The following is a 23,202-nucleotide window of genomic DNA, read 5'->3' as shown; positions in this document are numbered from 1 at the left end:
GGAGGTACATTTCCAGAGGCAATGAACAGAAAAGGCAAGGGTTAAAAAAAGGAGGGGTGGAGGGGGGGGGGGCTTAATTAGGGAGGCCGAGGTCGTAATAAAGGGTTCCATTGAACTGTTAAAAGGATCCACCATCTTGGTCCATCCGGTTGTCTGGCTATCTCCTTCAGCTGGCAAGCTTGTTTGTGTATGTGTTTGATGAGAGACACAGTGGTACCCTGGTGAAAGGTTGAAAGTAGCCTTCGTGGACGATGTTGTCGTTGAGGTACGCTTGCTAATGGTTTAGTGTGTAGACACACAGAATGTCTCTTCACTTTAATAAACTTTCTCTAAATTTAAACTGTCTTTTCAAAATCAGTGTCTACCTGCCCAAAACGTGCAATTCGGACAGCTAGAGAGACAGACACTTTTTTTAATTGTTTTTGAGTAGGTATTTTCATTCTTTTGTTGATTCTCTTTAAACACATTTGAACAAAAGTGGACACATCAGTAACCAGGTTAGATTTTTTTCTTCAATATTTCCTCAAACTGCCTTCTTCAGGATGTTATTATGAAAGTATGGAATGACGGCACGTGATGTACAGTGTAGTACACATGTATATGTTTGGTGTGTATCATTTGAGTGGAATAGTTTTCGTGAACCGCAAAATCAAAATGAAATCCCAAACTTGGGAAATAAAATATTCCTCATTCTGTATTTTTTATTCTGTATTTTCTTTCTGTTGACAGGCGATGGGCCGTGCTGTATGTACCTACAGGCCACCAATAACACCGCCAGGAAACAGTGATATGATAACGAAACTGCACTACAGCCTGTCTACAGTCACGTGCTTTTGACGTCACCCTTCCCAACAGGAGTCACGTGATAGGTGAAGATAGGTGACGTCATCATTCTGCACAACGGACTTCTGACGTCACAGTTTCGTTTTCGTGGACACTCCGGCTGCGCTTATTCCACACTACTGTGCAGCAGTCACGAGACTGTTGCGTTATTCCGTGCTCAAAAAGTGTGTTTAAGTGTTCCGTGTTTTTTTCTTACCATTATTCATCACAGTGACTTTTGCTTCCACTGAACATCTTCATTTTTCAAACACGAGGCGATTTCACTGATACTTTTTACTCACTCTTTTTCGTCATTTATTGCACTTTGCATCGGTTTTCTAGCTATACCCTTTTCTTTAACTTATTCATGCTTACAATATTTATATACGTGTTTTGATAGGTGTGTAAATTCACCTTGACTGTAACCTCGGGCTAAACTTTTTTTAACCTTTTTTTCTAAAAACGGTGGTGATGAATATTTCTGTGCATCGAATTCGCTCAACGACATATTTGTGCAAAGAGACACCGTATTTCCCATGGTAACACTGCTTCTTTGCATTCAAAAGAGAAATAAAAAAAATTTGCCGAAAAAGCACACACGATCCAAACCTACTGTTCGAGTGCACTGGCGGATTCATTTAGACCTTGTAAACAGCATTTTGAAAAAGTGAACAGTTACATACATGTGTACTTTTCTGTCTTGCAAAACATAGCAAGTCCGTTATATTTTTTATACACATCTCCCACCAATTTGCTCGCATCTTTTGTTTAAATACGCGAGGCTCTCTCAATAATTGGCATGACAAATTAATAAATACCGAAAAAGGAAATCAAAAACTGTGACGACTGGTGCCTCCTCGATCCCTCAGCGAGTGTATCTCGCGGTAATTTATTACCTTGATTGATGTAACCAGCCACCTGTGACACTGGTTTTCCCGCTGTGCCGTCTGACCGCTTCCACGCTTCATGGAGGAAGTTGGAGACCAGAACGACACTGCTCGGCGTGTGAGTTCCTTTCTAATTACTGGGCTGTGTCGGCGGTTGTGATATGATCAATGCAGCACCTGTTCTGCCCTGTTGTTTTCTTTCATTCTTTTTACTGCACGGCATAGACATGCCTCTATCATTGTTGTGTCAGTCACCCTTTGTGAGATTCGCTTGACACTATGGGCAGAGTTGCAACCGGAGTTGTTACAATTTGTGATGGGGCCGTTTGTGCGTCGAGGGCAGGACTTGAGGTGAAATAAATGTGCCAGCAAACTCTTGGAGCATTCCTGATTCGTTGCCGTGACGATGCGGTTGTTCTCTACGGAAATGACAATTTTTGCCATGGCTGAGTGATACCATAAGCAGTGAACTAGCGTGTGTAGCATGCAGGTGACCACATACTGACCATGGTGTGAATCATGTAGTGCTGTGTGGGGTGGACACATCCAAAGCTACCTCTGACGTTTCCCAGCAGATCATCGATCCGTAGGTAGTCGTAGTGTAGCTTAGGGTGGTATGCAGTAGAAAACGAACTGTCTGTGTTGCTCATACTTGAGGATAACTGTACTTTTCTGGAGATATCGTTCCACGTTCTGATCACAACGAACCCCCGTCTTGGGCACCAGCATCCGCAGCGCGTAGTGGGCACAGCAGCAGCATCGCTCTGAAGACATCGAAACCATTGTGAACATCAAGCATCCGGTGTGCACGTGCTCAACCACCTTCCATGTTGTGGACATCATCATTATTGTCAAGTCTCATATTTCACAGGACATGAAAACGGACCTCGACTTTCCGTTCACTACAACCAGTTTTGCATGTGCTTTGTAGTGGCCAAGTTCATGATTGTGGAACCTGTGTCGCGTTTAACGATCAACGGACGACTGCCACCCAACGAATTTAGGCAGTATCGCTTCCACCCTTGAGGACGCTGATCATCCTGAAGCGGGTTTGTCACGGACAGCGACTTTCTAATCGCGAAATCACATCTGGATCAGTAGAAAAAATGACCTAATTCTTTTGACGAAGAACTGCATCTTTGGAACCGTTCTTCATTACATATTATCTACACAGGGACTCAAAACAGCCCGCGCCGCGAATCACTATTTTCCATGCATCGAAGCGGTTCCGCGTCGTTGTATATGTAGTGATCTGAAAGAAGCCTCCTTACTTGAATCGACCGACGGTCTCCAGGCGATTCGTTTCATTCTTCCATGCGCAGAGACTTGAGTAGAACTTACAAGCGACGCTTGAGCTCTGACTGAGGCCAGGCCAAAGACCCCAAGAACCACTACCAGCGGCAGCAGTAGCAGACTTCACCAACTCTTACAAACGACGCCCGGGGTTCTGGCTGAGACCAAGCAAGGCAAAGACCTTGAGTAAACCCCAGCAGAACCAGCCAATTTCATCATCACCACCACCACAATAATCACCACCATCATCATGCAGAAAGGGATTCGCTTCAACGACGGCCAGCTGCTGTACCTGGCCAGCAAGGCCAAGCAGGAGAACACCATCTCGGGCTACCTGTACAAGAAGTCGTCGGACCTGGGCAAGTGGCAGCTGCGATGGTTCGTGCTCTACCAGAACCTGCTCATGTACTTCGAGTCGGACACGGCCAGTCGTCCGTCTGGAGTAGCTCTGCTGGAGGGGAGTTACTGCGACCGGGCCATCACCCCGGCTGCTATCAAAGGCCGCGAGACTGAGAAACAGGTGAGTGATCATGTAGATGCGTGGTTTTTGTTGTTGCGTGGTGGGGTGTTTCTGGTGGTGGTGTGTTGTTGGCGGTGGTAGTTGTTGTTGTTGTTGTTGTTGTTGTTGTTGTTGTTGTTGTTGTTGTTGTTGTTTGTTGCTGTTGCTGCTCTCTTCTTCTTCTGATGTTGTGTTGTTTTGCACACGTTTTAGGGGTGGTAAGCTGTGTTTTGTTGTTTTGTGTTGTATTGTATTGTGGTTTATGGTGTTGTGTTGTGTTGTGTTGTGTTGTGTTGTGTTGTGTTGTGTTGTGTTGTGTTGTGTTGTGTTGCGTTGCGTTGCGTTGCGTTGCGTTGCGTTGTGGTTGATTGTGTGGTAAGCTGTGTTGTGTCGTGTTGTGTTGTTTCCTGTCATGTCTTATCGAAGCGTGTCGTCCGCTAAGAACCTACATATGAGAGAGTCTTTCAATGTCACGCAATGTCACATATATGTTAGTGTTGTGCGTATTTGTGTCGTGTTGTGTCGTGTCGTGAGAAACAGATTAATTAGAAGGATTTATTTCAGGTATTCGCTTGTGGTGACGGAGCGTGCTAGCCTGCGTGTTCTTTATCACGATAGAAGCAGGTGCTAGGTGTAGGGCGGGGAGACTGCATGTACCGTAGGACGCTGGGTGTTTTTGTTAGTGTATATAATTATGTGCCTCTGTCATTCTTCGTCCCTCTGTTTGTTTCTGTGTCCTTGTGTCTACCATTTGTCTCACTGTTTTGTCTCACGTCTAAACATGGAGATAGGACTCATCTGAATCCTGGGAAAGACGTCATCAACATCATAGGCCAAGCACTTTTCATTCCACATGATTTCACGGTGCGGCCAATGCCTTCTGGGCGGCATAATCTTTTATTTTTCTTCAATAAGAAGACTAGGTGCAATGAATAACGAGAAGTCTTTAAACGGGCGTTTAGTTGTTTGTGGTGGGTTTTTGTTTTTGTGGGCTTTTTTCCCGCGTTTACCCTTTTGCACTAAACTGTACACTTATCTTACATTCTGCAAACCTTTTTACTTTCGCTGTTTTCATACTGCATGTGGTTTTGGTGTATTGTGTAGTTTTTACTTGTGTCTGTGTTAGTGTTAGTGTTTGTGTAAGTATGTGTGTGTATGTGCGTGCGTGCGTGCGTGCGTGCAAGCGTGCACACGTATATAAATATATATATATGCATGTGTATGTGTGTATATTTATGTATATATATATATATATATATATATATATGTGTGTGTGTGTTTGTGTGTGTGTGTGTGTGTGTGTGTGTGTGTGTGTGTGTGTGTGTGTGTGTGTGTATGTGTGTGTGTGTGTCTGTGTCTGTGTGCGTGCGCGCGTATGTGTGAGTGTTTTTGTGCGTGTGCGCGCGCGTGTGCATGTGTGTGTGTTTGTGTATGTGCCGGTGGCTTTGTTGTATTTAGCTGTCTTTGCCTGTGGCTTTGTTGTATTTTGGTGCATTTGCTGAACCAGAATTGGGACAATTAAAGCAATGTGTTTTCATTGCATTAAATGTTTGGATGATTGAGGATATAACTTGCCTCGAGGGAAAACACTATCATTACCGAATGGACGAATGAAATAGAGCGACGTGTTGCCTCTTTTTTAAAGGGTACTCTTAATTATAATAGCTTAGTTTTAATTTCAAGAGTGCCAGATTTGAATGGGGATTGTTTTGCTTTCTTAAGACCTGGAACACTTTGCTAAGGTCAATGCATAATTTATGAGCCAAAGGCGTTCTGACAGGTTCGAGTGTGGATTGTAATTACTTTTTTTTTAAATCTTTGGAAAGTTCGTATTTTTAATTGATTAAACAAATATGAACGCGCGCATGCGCTTGGAGCTGTGAACCGGGACTTGCACTATAGAAAAGTGATTTATAATTATTATATTTAAGTTATTGAGACATCCCAGTGCACTAAGGGATTTATAGAGCAAATCGAGAAAATTCATTATTGAACGAAGCGCATAGAAAATACACCACGTCAGGCAAAGGTAGCGCTGATTTGTGGTGTTGTTTTTTTTCTCGCAGATATGCATGCGGGTTCGTGAAATGTGTTTGTCCTAGAATAACCCCACCGTGTGAATGAACATAAAAGGACACGCCAGCATCTGTTTGTCAGTTCTTTCTTTCTTTCTTTCTTTCTGTCTTCCGAACACTTCAATCATGTGATTATTAAAAATAATGGTCGAAGTTAGCGGATCATGAAAAATGCGAGCTTTAGCGAGCTTTTTCATGACCGCGAACTGAGACCATTATTTTTTATAATCACTGAGACGAGGTGTGTAACCTCTTCATTCCTCCTATCTTCAGTTATTCAAAGAAAAGAGGAGTTTTTTTGCGAAAGTTTGATCGAATCCTATTCACTCAACCAGTCAACCTGCACAGGCGATCGATTAATGCGCGGTTGTATAGTTCCGTGCAAAATCATTCCATTCTGTTGACACTTCTTGTCAGTTTTCCTATTTTGGACTAAAATCAAGTACACAGATATGCTGTTATTCTGCTGTGGCGGCAAAGGCAGATATTGTGTGTTCTGTATATGTTTTGGTATCGCTTAGGATAATGTTCTTTCGTCAAATGGGACTAGCAGACGAACTTTTGCACCCGTGTTCCAACGTTAAAAACTGTATGAAGTTCAGTTTTCTGGGGAAAATAGTGTATGAAACCGCTTTATGTTGTTTAAATTGATTAGATGTGTGCATTTGGTTGCGTGTGATCTGTTTATTAAATGAAATATTGTTGAAAACTGACCGTCGGATTGCAGTCTGTTGTCGAAGAAACTGAGTGAAAAGAAATTTGAAAGGGGAAATACTCTTGTCGCTAGACAAAGTATGAGAGTTACTTGCCTTGGGAATTTGCTTGTGATGAACGTTCGTGCACAGCAGACCTAGATTCAGAAAACAACCAAACTCATGGATTTTATATGGAGATTCATGTGTTCAAGCCTGTAGTTGTTAATTTAAATGCGGTATGTTTGTATTGTTTGCTCCAGAGATGTATACTTCGTACATTAGAGCGTTCGGAAATTTTCAGTCGCAAAAGTGGTACCGACGCAGAACAGCTTCTCAACCCATTGCGCTATCGAGGATTCAGGCTGTTGCTGGGTCATTATTTGTTTGGTTGCTGGGTGTTTATCGAAAAATAACTAGCTCTACAAGTTTACAGAGGTAAAGAAGCAGAGGGGGGAATAAATTGGAATTTTGTCATCTTAAAGGCTATAAAGTTGACTCAAGCTTTTTGCAGGTTGGGAATATCGGCTTACCGTCTTGATGTGGCTTAGTACAGGGACTTCGTAAGTGGATGCAGGGGAGGGGAAGGGGGTTACTGTTTGTTCACCGACCGATACTCGGTATGTATCTCAAACAGAAGTGAATGACTGAACTGAAATATTTCAGCTTTTCACTTTTGTGTTCATGAGCTTGACAGTGGAGAAGCTGTTAAATAAAGCGACAAGTCGGGCAACAGCTTGGATGGTTCAGACGTACGCCTAGGACCGTTATTATGTATACTTTGGAGAGAAAAAAACACGTTATTTTCTAAACACTTTTACCAAAATAGTACAACCTTTAGTAGGAACTGTCCGTGAGCCTATGTCTTGAAAAGTCAGTTCGGTTTCCTGTAGTTACTAACGCATTTGGCGTGACATTTAACACAAAATGGTGAAAGGTTCAGGGAAGTAGGGATGGTGTTACGAGGACGGTTGCTCCAAAGACATTGCTTTTGCATGGCCAGTTTTCTTCACGTTGAGTCTTTCGCATTTTGCTATATATGAAGCTAATAAATCACAGTACTATCTCTGTTACTTAAAAAAACCACCTTTGATATTTATAGTATGTCACCAATGTCTGCCACTTATCGTTCGTCCCCTATGATGGCAAACATTAAAGTAAATACTGGAAAGGGTATCCAAATAATCGTAATAAGACGGCGTTGTGTACACTATACGAGACAGTAAAGTGATGTCCCGGGGAAACGCCCCTATTCTGTGTCGTGCTCAGAGCTATTTTCTTGAGATGAAATGCTGGGCTTGTGAGCAGACACCGTAGCTTCGGGAAAAATGTTGTCATGAAATATTGCATCCGTCTAATGACCAACACCTTCTGACAGTTTGAGGCTTGATTCACTGTCAGGCACGCAAGCGAAAATTCTCATGAATGTATCATGATGTATGACGTCATTACTCTCTTCTGTCAAAGAGCATTCTTATTTTGTGCCAGGGAGTTCCAATATGTATTTTTGGGGAGAATATTTTAGCTTTAAAGCGGTAAAATCCCATTTTTGCCGTTTGAGTCTACTGGCCACAGAATAAGTAAATGCATGGAACGTTATGCTTTATTTGAGGTTGTTGATTTTTTCCCGTGTGAGTATACTAGCAACAACACTCAATTCAAAATTGTCCAAAATACACCACGTCAGGCAAAGGTAGCGCTGATTTGTGGTGTTTTTTTCTCTCGCAGATATGCATGCGGGTTCGTGAAATGTGTTTGTCCTAGAATAACCCCACCGTGTGAATGAACATAAAAGGACACGCCAGCATCTGTTTGTCACTTCTTTTATCTTGTCGCTTTAATCTTGCTGTTCATTTGCATCACACCCAGCTGCGATTCTCACAGCGTAACGTTTTTCATGAATGGCAAACGTGCGACAGCTAGCGGTTAAAGCGGTGTGGTTTGAAAACACTTTGCATAATTTTATAATGCGTTATGGAAAAGAGAGCATCTCGGAATTATGACGTATCTTTCTTTTTCTGGTTTGCTATAGCCTCTACCCTCCCTCCGATGTGTCTATCTCTTCTGTCTCTCTTGCAGACAGATGTACGGTAACATTGACACAGACAGGCAGACACTGAGGCAGGCAGAAACAAACACACTGATACACACACACAGGCGCACGCATACACACACACACACACACACACACACACACACACACACAAACACACACACACACACACACACACACACACGACACACACACGCACATCATATTTGCACACATAATCGTTGTCAATCTAACATTCTCAGAAACATCCCCAGAACACCAACACGCAAGAAAATTGGTTGATTAAAATCAACATGGCCGAAGCAATGTTTTCATAAAAGAAGCGGTTTTGTACGGGCACATGTTGAATTTGGGTTACATGTGTTGCAGAGTATTTGAAAATCCGTAGGCATAAAAACATGCAAAGAAGAGTGATAGGTCCCTGTTGTGAATATAGTCAAGTGGATAAATTGATTACTTATGTGTTTCACACTAGTTTTGCTGTTACAGCAGTCCCTCTCATGAACGGACACCCTAGGGCCAGTGCAAACCTGTCCGTACATTACAGGTGGCCGGTAACGGGAGAGCCTCCCCCCCCCCACCACACACACTCAGGCACACTGACGGACTGAGTGAGTCTTTGCTACTAGTGAACGAGCTCTACTTGTCCTAAAACAATAAAGTCAAACTACTACAACTTATAACTGAAAGGAAAAAAACAGTCCTGTAAAAATGACGTTAAATCAACGGTGTCAGAAAAAGAGAGATAAAAGAAATCCTCAAATTCCTGAGGATACAGGCACCCCATGAAAGCAGCCACGAACATACTCACAGAGGCACACATGCTTGTGCAATACTTTGCAAAAATATGAATTAAAAACCTGCATATGTGGTAATTTCTTTTTTGTGTGTGTGGCTTTATTTAATACTTCAGGCAGTGACTTTTCCCTGTCCAGTTTTCTCTTTCGTCTCTCTTACCCCTCGCTTACCCACCCCCACCCCTTTACCCTCCACTCCCTTTGCGTCCATTGGCGTTCGATGAAGGTCCCCTCCCGATCCCTCCCATTCCCGTGCCGTTCCTTGGTCGCCACGGGAACGGAACCTAGAACGGATGTGTGGAATGGGGGTATTACCCAGCCCCGACAGCACAAATTTGTAATCTGCAAGGCAGAGTACACATTTTCTAAAAGGAAGACTACTCCTCTTCAATTATATCCAGAGATCTTCCAGCTGTCTCCACCATAAGCCAAGTGGTCGAGTCTTATACCCCCTTTCCACACAACCGTTCTAGGTCCCGTTCCCGTACCGACCAAGGAACGGTGCGGGCACGGGAGGGATCGGGACAGAACCACAATGAACGTAACTGATTGTTAACGGAACTGCTTTGAACGGTAGGGTCGGTAGGAACGGCTGAGTTTGGGCTGCATGTTCAAATTTTTAGCCGTTCCCCTCCCGATCAGAATGAACGGTAACGGAACCTCAACCCATCGGTAACGGAACGCTTGGATCGTTAAAGGAACTTAAAACAACGGTAACGCAACGGTAGCGCTCTCACACACTGAGTTGTCATACCCGCATTCCACACATCCGTTCTAGGTCCCGTTCCCTTACCGACCAAGGACGGCTGCCACTATGGTCAGACGCTGCTGAAAGATGCCAAAAAACGGCCGTTTGCGCAGCGTTCCATTGTTGTGGCAGCATTCCTTGGTTGGTACGGGAACGGGACAAAGAACGGCTGTGTGGAATGGGGATATAACTTTTGACACCGACAAACTGAAGAATGAACAGATCTATGAGGTAACCGTCTCAATGGTCCAGGCTCAGGAAACAAAGAGTATATACGGCCTGGGGCGATTGTAGCTTCCCTTCTTCGTGTCCGATAGACAAGGACAATACATAGTAGAGCTTAGTGCAATTTCATGTTGGCATCTTCTCCACAGAAAGCTATAACCCAAAGACTGAAGACCAAAGTGCTTTACCCCACTTCTGACCCAAATCACCCCCCTCCTGCTAGGTACACATGCACTCAAGTTAACCTCTGCTTTGACCTGTGTGCCAGGAGTCGGATGAGAGAGAGCGAGAGCGAGAGCGAGAGAGAGACACACACACACACATGGACAGAGACAGACATAGAAAGACAGAAGCGGAGAGACTCAGAGGGAGACACAGACAAAGACATACATACAGAGAGAGAGAGAGAGAGAGAGAGAGAGAGAGAGAGAGAGAGAGAGAGAGAGAGAGAGAGTCGGAGAGTCGGAAATTTTATTTGTTAGGCCTCCGGCCCATAACAAGACTGGTGACACATAATACAAGCGAACAATGTTTAAAAGACGCCACCTTATGGACCTGCATCTTGCAACTGTGCATTTTCCAGAGAATCAGTGCGAAATCGTATAGCTTTGTAAATATACGTTGCTAACTGTCTTACCACATGGCCATTTGTAGAGGATAGTAATTGGCACATTCTAAACATGGATGGGTTCCGATAATACTTTGAGGCTATTAATTCAACTCTGATCTCATTATATGCGGGACAAACAAGTAAAAAATGAACTTCTGTCTCAAGTGTATCATCTGAGCACAAAGGGCAAAGTCTGTCTACGTTATTCACATTGGGTTTATACTGTAAATAGTGGTTATTTAAGGGTGACATACCAAATCTGAAACGTGCTAACATTCTCCTCAAATGAACATTTCTTATCTGATACAAATAACCACTCATACACAAGGACTGCTTAAATAACGAATACACATGATAAAACACGTGTGATTCAAGGGAACTATGCCAATCCTGTCTAAAGCAATCGACAAGTCTTTGGCGAAATTCTCTTACAAACGTGGAAATATCACCAACACCTTGTGCTTCCCACACTTCACCAAATCCATACTTGTACAAAACATTACGAACGTTACAAGCCCATGCCATGTAATTTTGACTTTGTATAGACAATAACATATTATACCTTCACTCGCTCGCAGCGACGTCACGTGACATTTTAGATGGTGGAAAAGTATCGGCACTGGGTGCGAGCGAGTGAAGGTATATCTCCGAGGTATGAGGGAATACTTTAACCCGCTGCACAACAGGAATTTATTCCACCGTCGCGGACGACGCTGGTATCTGCGGTCGGGAAGACTTTCCACGAATTTGCCACAGGGCGCCGCCATGTTTTCTGTGCTCGACTGCGAGCAGACCACAGGCACATTACACCCAAAATTCTTGTAGGCATACACAGACGCAACATAGCATATACAGACAATAACACCCACAACACTTCAACTGCATATGAAAGGAATAAAAATAAATCCGCAAATCAGTCGCGCACAATACACCAGTTAGAAAAACAAGGAGTACCAAAGCGGCGTGCAGAAACTAAACTGACTCGGAGACTGAGAAGAAACATTTATCACACGATGTGGATAGCAAACATTAAAATAAAACAGATAAGTCAAGCAAAAAATAAACACAAATATCGAAAACACAATAAACAAAGGTAAAGAAAACAAAAAGAGATGCTTGCCGAGAGTCAGTGTGTGTGTGCGTGGTTTGCCGTGTGCGTCAGCGGGGTGTGTGTGTGTGTGTGTGTGTGTGTGTGTGTGTGTGTGTGTGTGTGTGTGTGTGTGTGTGTGTGTGTGTGCGTGCGCGTGCATGCGTGCGTAGGCTACGTTCTTGCGTGTGTGCGTTCGAATGAGAAAGAAGAGAGAGAGAGGATTGAACAATGAGGTCACGTTCTCTGTCACATGAATACATATACACACACTGAAGGCTACTTCGGACACGAACACTTGCCAACAACTGTGGTTGGACATGCTTTTGAAATGCAATATTTTTTCGACATGATTTCTGGACATACGAATCCCGCTGTGTTGCCTACTGATGTTGCGAATGATGAAGGTTTTGAGTTGACTGACCTTGAGGAGGGATTGCATCAGGCGTTTATTGTCTCAAATTATATCCTTGCTACTTTTCAGGAGTCAACTATTGCCATTCATGGTAACTTGGATAGTCAATGTTTTTATTTGTTTGATTCCCATCAAAGAAACAGAAATGGTAACCATTCTTCAAATGGCGCTGCAGTTTTGATGTCATCAAGTTAATTCCTTTGCAGAATTGATTGATTTTCTCAAAAGCCATTATCAATGTGTTTATCAATTAACACCTGTTCATTTCTGTCCAACTGCAATGCAAACTCAATGTGGAGGAAACAAGGATTCATTACAAACAAGTCATCCCTGTACATCAACAGATTTATGTACCTCAATCAATACTGCTAGTATGAGTGACAGGAATCTAAAAGAAAAAACAACCAAACGCAAATGTACTACTATTTCTACGACTCGTTTGAATGTAAAACAGAAATGTAACACTATCTGTGACAATGACGGTTCTACGACTCGTTTGAAGGACAGTATAGATCGAACCTTAACCCACAACTACGACAATTTGTGTCAGACTTTTTTGAACAGGAAAATATGCCTCTGTTCAACAGTAACCAAAACATGGAAGATGTTTTTGAAACTTTACAGAAATGTAACACTAGCCTATCTGTGACAATGTTGCTTTTGAATTGAACCCACATTTGTTGAACAGGAGAGAATGTTCCTGTTCAACAGTGCCCAAAACACTGAATCTGACGTTTTTGAATCTTTTCTGTCATCTAACTGAATCTGACGTTTTTGAATCTTTTCTGTCATCTAACCCAATTGCTCATGACTTCATCGATCTTGAACATGCCTACTTTTCAAAGAAAGACAGACAAAAGCGAAATCTGCATGTTAGCCATCTGCCTGAAATGGTCAATGCACTTTTGAAAAATTGTCACAGCTGTTATGCACTTTTGTGAAATGGTCAGTGCTGTTGTGCACTTATGCAAAACTTGGTGCTGTGCTGTTAACATTTGAACAAAATGCATTTTGTTCAAATGTTTAGTGCAACTTGCTACTATATAATCGCTGTATGCGCTTTGTGGTAATAATGCACTGTTGTGAAAAGTTTGCGCTAAATGTTGGCACTATGCATCATTGTTGGAGCACCCTCCTGTAGATGCACCATGCTGAAAAATGTACTTATGAATCAAGCATTGACTGAAATAAACAATTTATATATCCAGCACAACATGCAATTCATTAACTTTTGACCCTAACCTTTAACACTTCCCAAAATAAATCTTTGGTGGACATTGCATCGACGCTGTTCATTTTGAATGAACATTTTTCTTGTTCTTAACTTAGCTTCGGTCGAACCGAGGTGCAATGGGTGCACCGAGGGAGGGAGGGAGGGAGGGAGGGAGGGAAGGAGATAAGGAGATAAGGAACGAGAGAGAGAGAGAGAGAGAGAGAGAGAGAGAGAGAGAGAGAGAGAGAGAGAGAGAGAGAGAGAGAGAGAGAGAGAGAGAGAGAGAACCTGTAACTGATCTCGTGAGAACGGTAACAAAACGAGACATGTCACCTCTCCGAATGCATTCCAATAGATGACCGCTCCTGCGGCCATCAATAAAAAAAGCAAACACTGTTGGGAGTCTACTATTCCAGCACAGCGCATAGTGACCAAAGAGTTCAAAACAATAGCTAGATAATGCGATTCCTGGAATGACAAAAAGTGTGCTGCATGGAGAAGCCAGCAACCGCGCAGTGCGGCCGCCGCCACAAAGCAACCAAAGCAGTCACGGAGAAATGAGAGAATATCTTGCGGGGGGTGGGGTTATAAATGATTTGTTGAATGTTGAAAGAAATCAGTTTCTGTTATGTGAAGATGTACAGATCACTGTGCAGCAAAACCCTGCAATAACCTTTTTTGAATACAACGCTGTGATGAATGCAATTCCAAAACAATGGAAAGATTGGATTGTAGACAACCCAGCACATATAGTTAATGTAGATATGATTGATGATGAATTGAATGTGTTTAAAAGCAAAGCCAAGTTAATTAAGTTATATTTAAAGAAAAAACGGAATTATAGCATTGAAAAATCTCATTCAATCGATTTTTGGAACAGAAAACTAGATTTTGTTTTTGTCGAACAAACGTGGTTGTTGCCACGACAGGTGACAAAAGAAGTGCGCCTGCGTGTGTTGCAATGGAAAATTTGTCACAATTTATATCCCACCAATATTTTATTACATAAAATGAAAGTAAGTCAAACAAAAAACTGTAACGAGTGCCCACATATTTTGGATGTCATGGAACACTTTTTCTATGAGTGTCCCCGAATTAGAATGTTTTGGACTTATATTGGATTGGATTGGATTGGATAAGATTTACAGTCCAGTGAGGTTACCCTCATGGAAATTCGGGCTGCTTTCTCCCCGGGGAAAGCGAGCTGCCATACATACTGCGCTACCCATTTATTTTTTTTTTTTCTGCATGCGTGTATTCATGTTTCCTGAGACTTAATGCCGTGTGAGATGGAATTGAACAAATGTTGAACAGTCTGACAGGTCGGGCTTTCTTATTGTCTATTACAGATGTATTATTCGGAATTGAAAAATGTCAGGAATCAGCGTTAATTACCACAAACATGCGAGACTTACCTTGTGTAAGTTGAAGCTTGTTTCGGATTTAGCCGATACATGTTACAGGAACGTTTATGTCAAGTAATAGAAGAACGCGCATGCGCAGCCTCACTCTTCAGAACATATAATACATACAACATGTACACAAATTAATCATTCTCCTTCAAGAGAACTAGACTATAACGTAACCCAAGGGCTGGGATTTTTATTTCCACAGAATTAGGGTGGGACTTGACATAAACGTTCCTGTAACATGTATCGGCTAAATCCGAAACAAGCTTCAACTTACACAAGGTAAGTCTCGCATGTTTGTGGTAATTTAACCTCAACATGCCAGGACGTTTACGTCAAGGAATTTTCAGAGATATGTGTACATGTTTATCACCACTGTAACCTTCCAACTGTCAAGTTATATTCTTTGACGAAATCACTCACCTCAATCTTTCTTGAGAAAAGAGTCCAGTAAGACTTGACCCATGTTAACCGAAGGTGTCTTTTTGTAAAAACGAGCAAAGGTGGACTCCGACGACCATCCGGCAGCTTTCATTATGACGTCAATTGGCGTGCCCCTGGCAGCCGCTGCCGACGTACTTGCAGATCTGGTGCTGTGAGCCGTGAACAAAGAGGTATCCACACCTGCTCTACTTAGAGTGTCTCTAATCCACCGAGCCAGTGTATCTTTGGAAATTGGTCCATGAGGTATTTGATAACTTACGAACAGTTTATCTGTGTCTCTCAAGTCCTTTGTACGACGTAAATATTCTTTGAGGGTTGCGATTACACACAGATTAGGATTTTTGTCAAACGACAATAACTCAATTGGAGCTACATGTTTTCCTTTCTTTGATTGTTTCATCACTGAGTTTATATGAAACACACACTTGTAGCCTGTAAGTTTCATTGACGACAAAGAAAGGGAGTGAATTGTCTGACACCTTTGTCCGGATAAGATAGCAATCAATGTAGCTAACTTGCTTGATAATTCTTTTAAAGTCAATTTTCCCAATGGAATAAGATTCTCTAGATAAGAGAGAACTGTATCTACGTCCCACGTAGCAGAGTATTTTGGGAAAGATGGTCTCAATTCAAAAATCCCCTTTACAAACCGCTTAACCAATCTGTGTTCACCAAAAGTGCCACAGTCTTCTATTTCAAGGTAGCCTGAAAGCGCTGATCTCGCAACACAGATACTACTATAACTTTGTCCAGCAGCAAACAATGTTCCCAGGAAATTTACTGCATTAATTACAGAAGGGTGAACCGAATCAATGCCTCTTTTACTCGCATACATTTTCCACTTTTTGATGTATACGGCATACAGTTTAGCTGTCCCTGTTCTCCAGGATGCGCAGACCACTGAGGCTGCTTGCTGCGAAAGTCCTCTGCTTCTGAGCCTACCCCTGATACTTTGCAAATAAGAATTTGCAGTGTTTTTCTGAGCCGATGCTCCATGTTTGGGTTTGCAGGCATGTGAAGTAGATTGTCCCTTGCTGACACAAGAACTGGCTTCGCTATCAACAGACTCCCTAACCGAGGGAACCAGGGCTGGCTTGGCCAGTATGGAACCACTATCACACCTTGTGCTTTGTCCTTGTTCATCTTTTGTAGTACCCTGGGCAGTAAACAAAAAGGTGGAAAAACATACAATCGCAAACCATACCACGACATGTTAAGTGCGTTGACACTAACCGCTTCTGGATCCGGCCGATATGCTACGTATCTGGGATACTGACAATTAATTCGGGAAGCAAACAAATCTATCTCTGGCTCAAACTCAAGTATTTGAAGAGCGTGGAAGAGTAAATTCGAATTTAGCTTCCACTCAGCATCTAAATTCAGTTTTCTAGATTCTTCATCAGCTTCGACATTCTCTACACCAGGTATGTACGCAGTTGTCACCCAAATGTCTCTATCTACACAGAAGTTCCAGATTTCCTTCGTCGCAGCATTACAGTTAGCTGAGTGATTAGTTCCCATGTTAGCTATGCATGCCACAGCTGTGGTATTATCGAGCATAAGTCGAATGTGAATACCCCTCTTGTCACTCGCGAAAGCCTTCAAAGCAAACAATGCAGCTTGTAGTTCTAACACATTAATGTGCATCTGTTTTTCTGTCTGTGTCCAGTGCCCACCTGTTCTGCCCTCACTACAAGAACAACCCCATCCTGTGAGAGACGCATCTGAATGGATAACAAATTCTGGCTCTCCTGGTGAAACCTCAACCGGGCTATCAGCTACTAGAATGTTATCTCTCCACCATACCATGTCCAGTTTGGCTTCCTCTGAGAAAATCACTTCAGCATCATAGTTTCCATGGTTCTGTTTTAATGCCACAATTTTGTCATTTTCCATGTTTCTGTACCACAGAGCCCCATATTTCACTCCTTGAAAACTAGCCACTGCCATGCCAATCAATTTAGCAAGCTCTCTAATCTTTGATCTCCCTTTGTCCAGTAGACTATTGGCTAATACCACAATCCTGTCCTTCCTTTCTTGAGTCAGCCTCACTGTCATTGTCTCTGAGTTGATTTCAAACCCTAGATACGTAATTTGGTGGGAAGGTCTGATAACTGATTTGGTGGGATGTATGACAAACCCCAGTTTTTGAAACACATCAATTGATGTTTTAACATTTCTGATGCACTCTATCTCAGAATCACCGATCAGCAAAGTGTCGTCTATAAAGATGGTGGAGATAAACCCTAAGCTATGAAGGTGGGCCATAACAGGTTTGAGAATCTTGGTAAACAAACGTGGGCAACACGCCAATCCATTAGGAAAAACCGTAAACTTATACAACTTCCCCTTCCAGAAAAACTTCAGGTACTCTTGTGATTTTTCATTCACATGAACTGAGAAGTAAGCCTCTTTTAAATCCAAAGAAGCAAACCAACAGCACTCTGTCACCAGCGCTAAAGCATGACGTAATGTTTCCATTTTGAAATGATGATACTCAACTGTCTTATTCAAGTTCTTCAGGTTAAGGATAAGTCTAAGCTTATTGTCTTTCTTCGGTCTCACAAAAATAGGTGAGATGTATTCACCCATAGTATGACTGCATTCAACAACTACTCCTTTCCTTATCAGCTCCTCTACTTCTGCGTCAATGGCCAGTGTCTGTTCTTGTGAAAACTTAGGTTGAAAAATCTCACCACTATGCACAGGCACTTCTGTAAAATCAATGTTTACCCCTTGCACCATACTAAGGACAACCTTGTCTGAAGTCAATTTCTCCCACTGTTCTATATTTTCCCTAATTTGTCCTGCTTTAAATTTGTCTTTCAGATCATTGAGTAAACAAAGTGTTTGTTGTAAACTGTCATAAAATGTATTCACCTCAGAAACAGGACGCTGGGCAGCATGATCAGAGTTCTTGTCTACTTTCGGTTGTAGTTCCCGCGCGAGTTTCCTCTTGCCCTGAATGACCCCCGGGAACGGTATGTCGTCATTCCTCTCGCTGACTGAGAGGCGTGGCCTCTTCCTAAAAAAGGCCTGCCTCCTCTCTGGCTGTAAGGCTGGAACCGGTGTGCGCCACCACTGCCCCTGCCTGAAGCCGACTTGTAAGCTTCGCGCGCTGTGCGAACTTTTTTGTCAACATCTTCTCCAAACAAGTTGTCAGACCCTACCTCTATCTTTGCATTAGCGATAGAAGCGATGTCCTTTGGCAAGCAGGCTTGTAGCTGGAATCTTCGTCTCTGAGAGAGTTCTAACTGTGCTGTACCCAAAAGAGCAATGACGTCACCATTTGCTGCGAGACCCTCGTTTGCCATTTTTAACACTGTTTCTTTGTCAAGATCGCCGGTCGTCTGGTTTGAAATTTCAAGCATGTCTGAATGAAGCTTGTCTGATGCATTTACTAGTGCGGCGGAGGCTTTAGACAGCAGTTTTTGAATGTTGTACAGGCGCATGTCATTTTTCCTTGCATTCCTGTCCACACTCCCTTTGTCAATTAGCTCCTCGTTTAAATGAGGAGCTTTAATTTGCTTGCAATTTTCTGGCACCAAGTGCTTGTCTAGTTTTTCTTGCAATTTCTGGTCTGACATGCGGACAGTGAATCTGTTTTCAACGATTTTTGCCAATTTCTCAGCAACTGGGGCCCCCTCTTTTTCTGCCAGCTCCAGGTCTAATTCCAGTGTGTCCAGAATATCAGGTTTACTTGTGTTACTGTTAGCGTTTTTCACCACCACTTGAAAAACGCTTTCCTCATCTTCCTCCTCGCCCCTGGCGAGCTCATTTTTGTCTTCTTCGCTGACCCTGTCAGCGCAAATGCCAGATATGTTACCGACCCTGTCGGAACTGGCTTCATTCTCGTGTTCAACACTGTCACTCTCTTCTAAGTGATGCATCCTTTTCTCCATACGATCAAATCGTTTCATCAACTCCGAAAACATTTCTTGCACTCCAGAGTTAGCGCCACTACGTGACAAATCTGCGCATTCCTTTTGTTCGCTATCCGACTCATCATGACTGAGGTCCGCCATTGTCTTTCCGCTGTAAGCGTGGACGCAAATACCAATGAAAGAAAAACTGTTCACTCACCTAAACCATTGATAAATATAATCCAAAAAACTGTCACAATACACAAAACAATCCAATCAGCACATTCAAGTGCAGCTTTCCACAAATAGTTACACACACAAGAAGGATGTAAGCGATAATCCAAGAGATAAAATTTATGTCTGGTAGTAAAGCACTGCGTGCGTATTCAGTGAGGCTGCGCATGCGCGTTCTTCTATTCCTTGACGTAAACGTCCTGGCATGTTGAGGTTAAATTAACCATGTTTTATTGATAACAAAAATGTGCAGAAAACTAAATCGCATATTCCATTGGAAATTGTATTTCAACAAGAACTTGCGCTACGAAAGGTTTATCCCCATTGTCCTTAGTTAGATTGTTGTTGAATTAAAAGGTAATTTAATGGAAATGTAACCTGTAATGTAAAAGAAAACAAAATTAAAATTTCATTGAAAAAAAAAAAGACCAATGAAGAAGGATATGCCCCCCCCCCCCCCCCCCAAAAAAAAAAAAAGACGAAAGAGGCAAAAAAGATGGGTTGAAGCAGCCTTGCATGCAAATGAGGTCACACACACACACACAAAAAAAAACCACTGTTGGGAGTCTACTTTTCCAGCACAGCGCATAGCGACCAAAGAGTTTAAAACAATAGCTAGATAATGCGATTCCTGGAATGACAAAAAGTGTGCTGCATGGAGAAGCCAGCAACCGCGCAGTGCGGCCGCCGCCACATAGCAACCAAAGCAGTCACGGAGAAATGAGAGAATATCTTGCGGGGGGGGGGGGGGTGTGGGGGGGGGGGGGGGGTATTGAATGGGGGTTTTGGGGAGGAAAAGCCATGGAGGAGGGGAGGAGCAGGATGATAATAATGGAGGATTGTTTGGCGGAATCCTGGGCTGAGTGTTGGAAACAAATCTAAATGGTCTTTTCTCCGCCTCGCTGTGTTATGACAAACAGCTTTTGCCGGTGTGCACTTTACGGGCACATGCACGGATGGCACACTTCTCTTTTTCTGTGTGACTAAGTGGCTCTAGTTGCATTGTCGTAATGTGTGTATGTGTGTGTGTGTGTGTGTGTGTTTGTGTGTGTGTGTGTGTGTGTGTGTGTGTTGGCTTTTTTGACTCCTTCTATCTCACTCGTTGCCTTTTCAAATATTTAAAAGCTCACTTTCGCCGTTCTCATTTCAATATTTCAAAAATCACCCGCGTGTGAATCGGATATAACACAGCCAGCATGCCGTATTTTCTATTTATTAGATCTTATCGTATCTTATCTTATCAGTCTTATCTTATCTGTAGAAAGGTATTGATGGGCACCAAACAAAAAGTGGTCGCTTACATAAAAAATATGGATTTTGGGCCCGTCGCGATAATGATAACCTTGAACGGTTGAAAACGACGTTAAACACCAAATAAAGAAATGGATTTTGGGAGAGACGCTAATTGCCGCCATTTTGCCGGCGACCGGAAGTCGTTGCAGCCAATCCGGTTAGAGTAGCTCCCCTTGAGAGAGACAAGCAGCGGTGGCCGAGCAGCGACAGGCAGCACCGATATAGGTCTGCTTACGTGTCCAGGGAGCGACGTGGAATCAATAAAGAGCATTGTGCTGTGTATCCAGTACAGCGGGTAATGGCCGCCTCGGTCATCATGCGTCTCTACGGTCACTGTCTGTCTGTCTGTCTGTCTGTCTGTTTCTCTCTCTGTGTCTCTCTCCCACTCTCTCTCTCTCTCTCTCTCTCTCTCTCTCTCTCTCTCTCTCTCTCTCTCTCTCTGCGTGCGTGCGTGTGTGCGTGTCAATGTGTGTGTGTGTTTGTGTGTGTGTGTCACGTCAGTGTGTGCGGTGTGCGCGTCAGTGCGTGTGTGTGTGTGTGTGTGTGTGTGTGTGTGTGTCAGTGTAGTCTTTTGCTTACGTTTACAATTATTCTCTGTATAATTGTTCTCTCTCTCTCTCTCTCTCTCTCGCTCTCTCTCTCTCTCTCTCTCTCTCTCTCTCTCTCTCTCTCTCTCTCTCTCTCTCTCTCTCCCTCTCTCTTCGAGACACATTTTCATTGAATATTCCTGGGTCTTCAGATGAAGAGCAGGACTTTCTCTCGGGATCTCTCTCTTTCTTCCTCCTTCTCTCTTAATCTTTTTCGTCAATAGTTAGTACTCTGCGATTGTATTGAAACATTTTGTTTGTTTGTTTGCTTAACGCCCAGCCGACCACGAAGGGCCATATCAGGGCGGTGCTGCTTTGACATATAACGTGGTATTGAAACATGATTCTATAAGATAATAATAATAATAATAATAATAATTGTCAGTAAGTACTGGTGTCACATGACTGATGTGAACCAGTTGATTGGCTAATGGCGATGCGCTAAAACTGTTAGCGCACTCTTGGAGTGCGCTAACTTTTCCACAGAGCGTATTCTTACGCCCTTTACCTAAGCAAGACTGTGCTCTCATCCTCAGAATTAATTACTGACATGTAGCTTATATTTTCCACAATACCAAATGACCATAAATTCCCTGCTTCTCAATTAAAGCAGAAGTGGGTTTTTTTCTGACAGATTGCATGTGCCTGTGCCACAGTGCGGCTGCCACTGATCTAAAAATACAAGCCGCTGTGCATCTAATTCTCGCCGACTTGCATAGATTCTTCTCATCGTGTTAGTGGCATGTAGCTTATCATCCACATTACCAAATGATGAGTTAATATAAAATTCCCACCCGCTAGCAGAAAACACAAGTGTTATTCCGATAACGTACCAGCTAGACCAGTTTGGAAGACTGACTCGATCGACTCTGTCATACGTAGCCGCACTGACTACACTGAAATACGACTGCATCAGTTCAGTAAATGAATGGTTTCCGAATTATTATTTCAAGGCAAGAACAATCGTAATCGAAAACGTGTAGGGTTCAGAACGTTCTTACCATTATAAGACTTATTACCAGCGTGCCTCGTGCGTGCAGACTCAGTCAGTGCAGACTGCATGCAGTGGTTTGATTGCCCTAGCAGACGACATAAACCCCGCTCAGCAAATTAACATGTTGGGCAAATGTGAACGAAAAAACGATGGGGATGTAATACGTGTAGGGTTCAGAGCATTCTTACCGTTCATATTTAGTATCAGACTCCCCGATGAGTGAAGATACAACACTTGAAATATGCCACATTTGTTTTGAAAATGTGCGAACCGTCGAGTCCCGCGGCTTCGAGTCAATTCAAGGGGAGTCACTCCGCACAGTCAATCCGTCGAAGCTCGACTGGAGGTTTCGAATCGCAAATAATGAAGAGCACAGCCCTTTCTCCGAGTTCAAATGAGGTCTCTCTGAAAGATCATCACTGTTCAGATTAACGCTACACTGGAATTTACCAACAGAAATTAAAATGCGTGTGACGAAAGCACGACACACTTGAGACACCCCACACAAAAGTAGATCTTTACTGTACACGACCTGACCACACAGTTATGCCTATTCAAATGCGCGTTGCAAAATGTGCGCTTGGAATCTTCTTTTTTCTATGGCGGTACTGACAATATCGTTATTGAAACAATCCCAGTGCACTAAGGGATTTATAGAGCAAATCTCGAAAATAATTATTGAACTCAGCGCTATGCGCTTCGTTCAATAATGAATTTTCTCGATTTGCTCTATAAATCCCTTAGTGCACTGGGATGTCTCAATAACTTAAATAATAATAATAATAATAATAATAATAATAATGAGCGAAACCTACACACACCCCTATACCGGGGGTGTAATAATAATAATAATTGTCAGTAAGTACTGGTGTCACATGACTGATGTGAACCAGTTGATTGGCTAATGGCGATGCGCTTAAATCTGTTAGCGCACTCCTGGAGTGCGCTAACTTTTCCACAGA

The 23,202-nt window shown here is 42.8% G+C and overlaps 1 protein-coding gene across 1 annotated transcript in view; it reads left to right on the top strand.

Annotated features, from left to right (window-relative positions):
- Positions 1-23,202, top strand: part of LOC138973727 (ras-specific guanine nucleotide-releasing factor 2-like) — a gene marked incomplete at its 3' end in the record, with an annotated part of 293,414 nt that overhangs the window by 38,822 nt on the left and 231,390 nt on the right. The window contains 1 exon segment of the mRNA XM_070346460.1: positions 730-3,522. Within this exon segment, the coding sequence (XP_070202561.1) occupies positions 3,253-3,522 (270 nt within the window). The 5' untranslated portion in view covers positions 730-3,252.

The sequence above is a fragment of the Littorina saxatilis genome, linkage group LG1, assembly GCF_037325665.1.
Source record: "Littorina saxatilis isolate snail1 linkage group LG1, US_GU_Lsax_2.0, whole genome shotgun sequence".
In the NCBI taxonomy this organism is placed as follows: domain Eukaryota; kingdom Metazoa; phylum Mollusca; class Gastropoda; order Littorinimorpha; family Littorinidae; genus Littorina; species Littorina saxatilis.
Note: the sequence above shows the minus strand (reverse complement) of the source record. Positions and strands in the feature narration are given on the sequence as shown.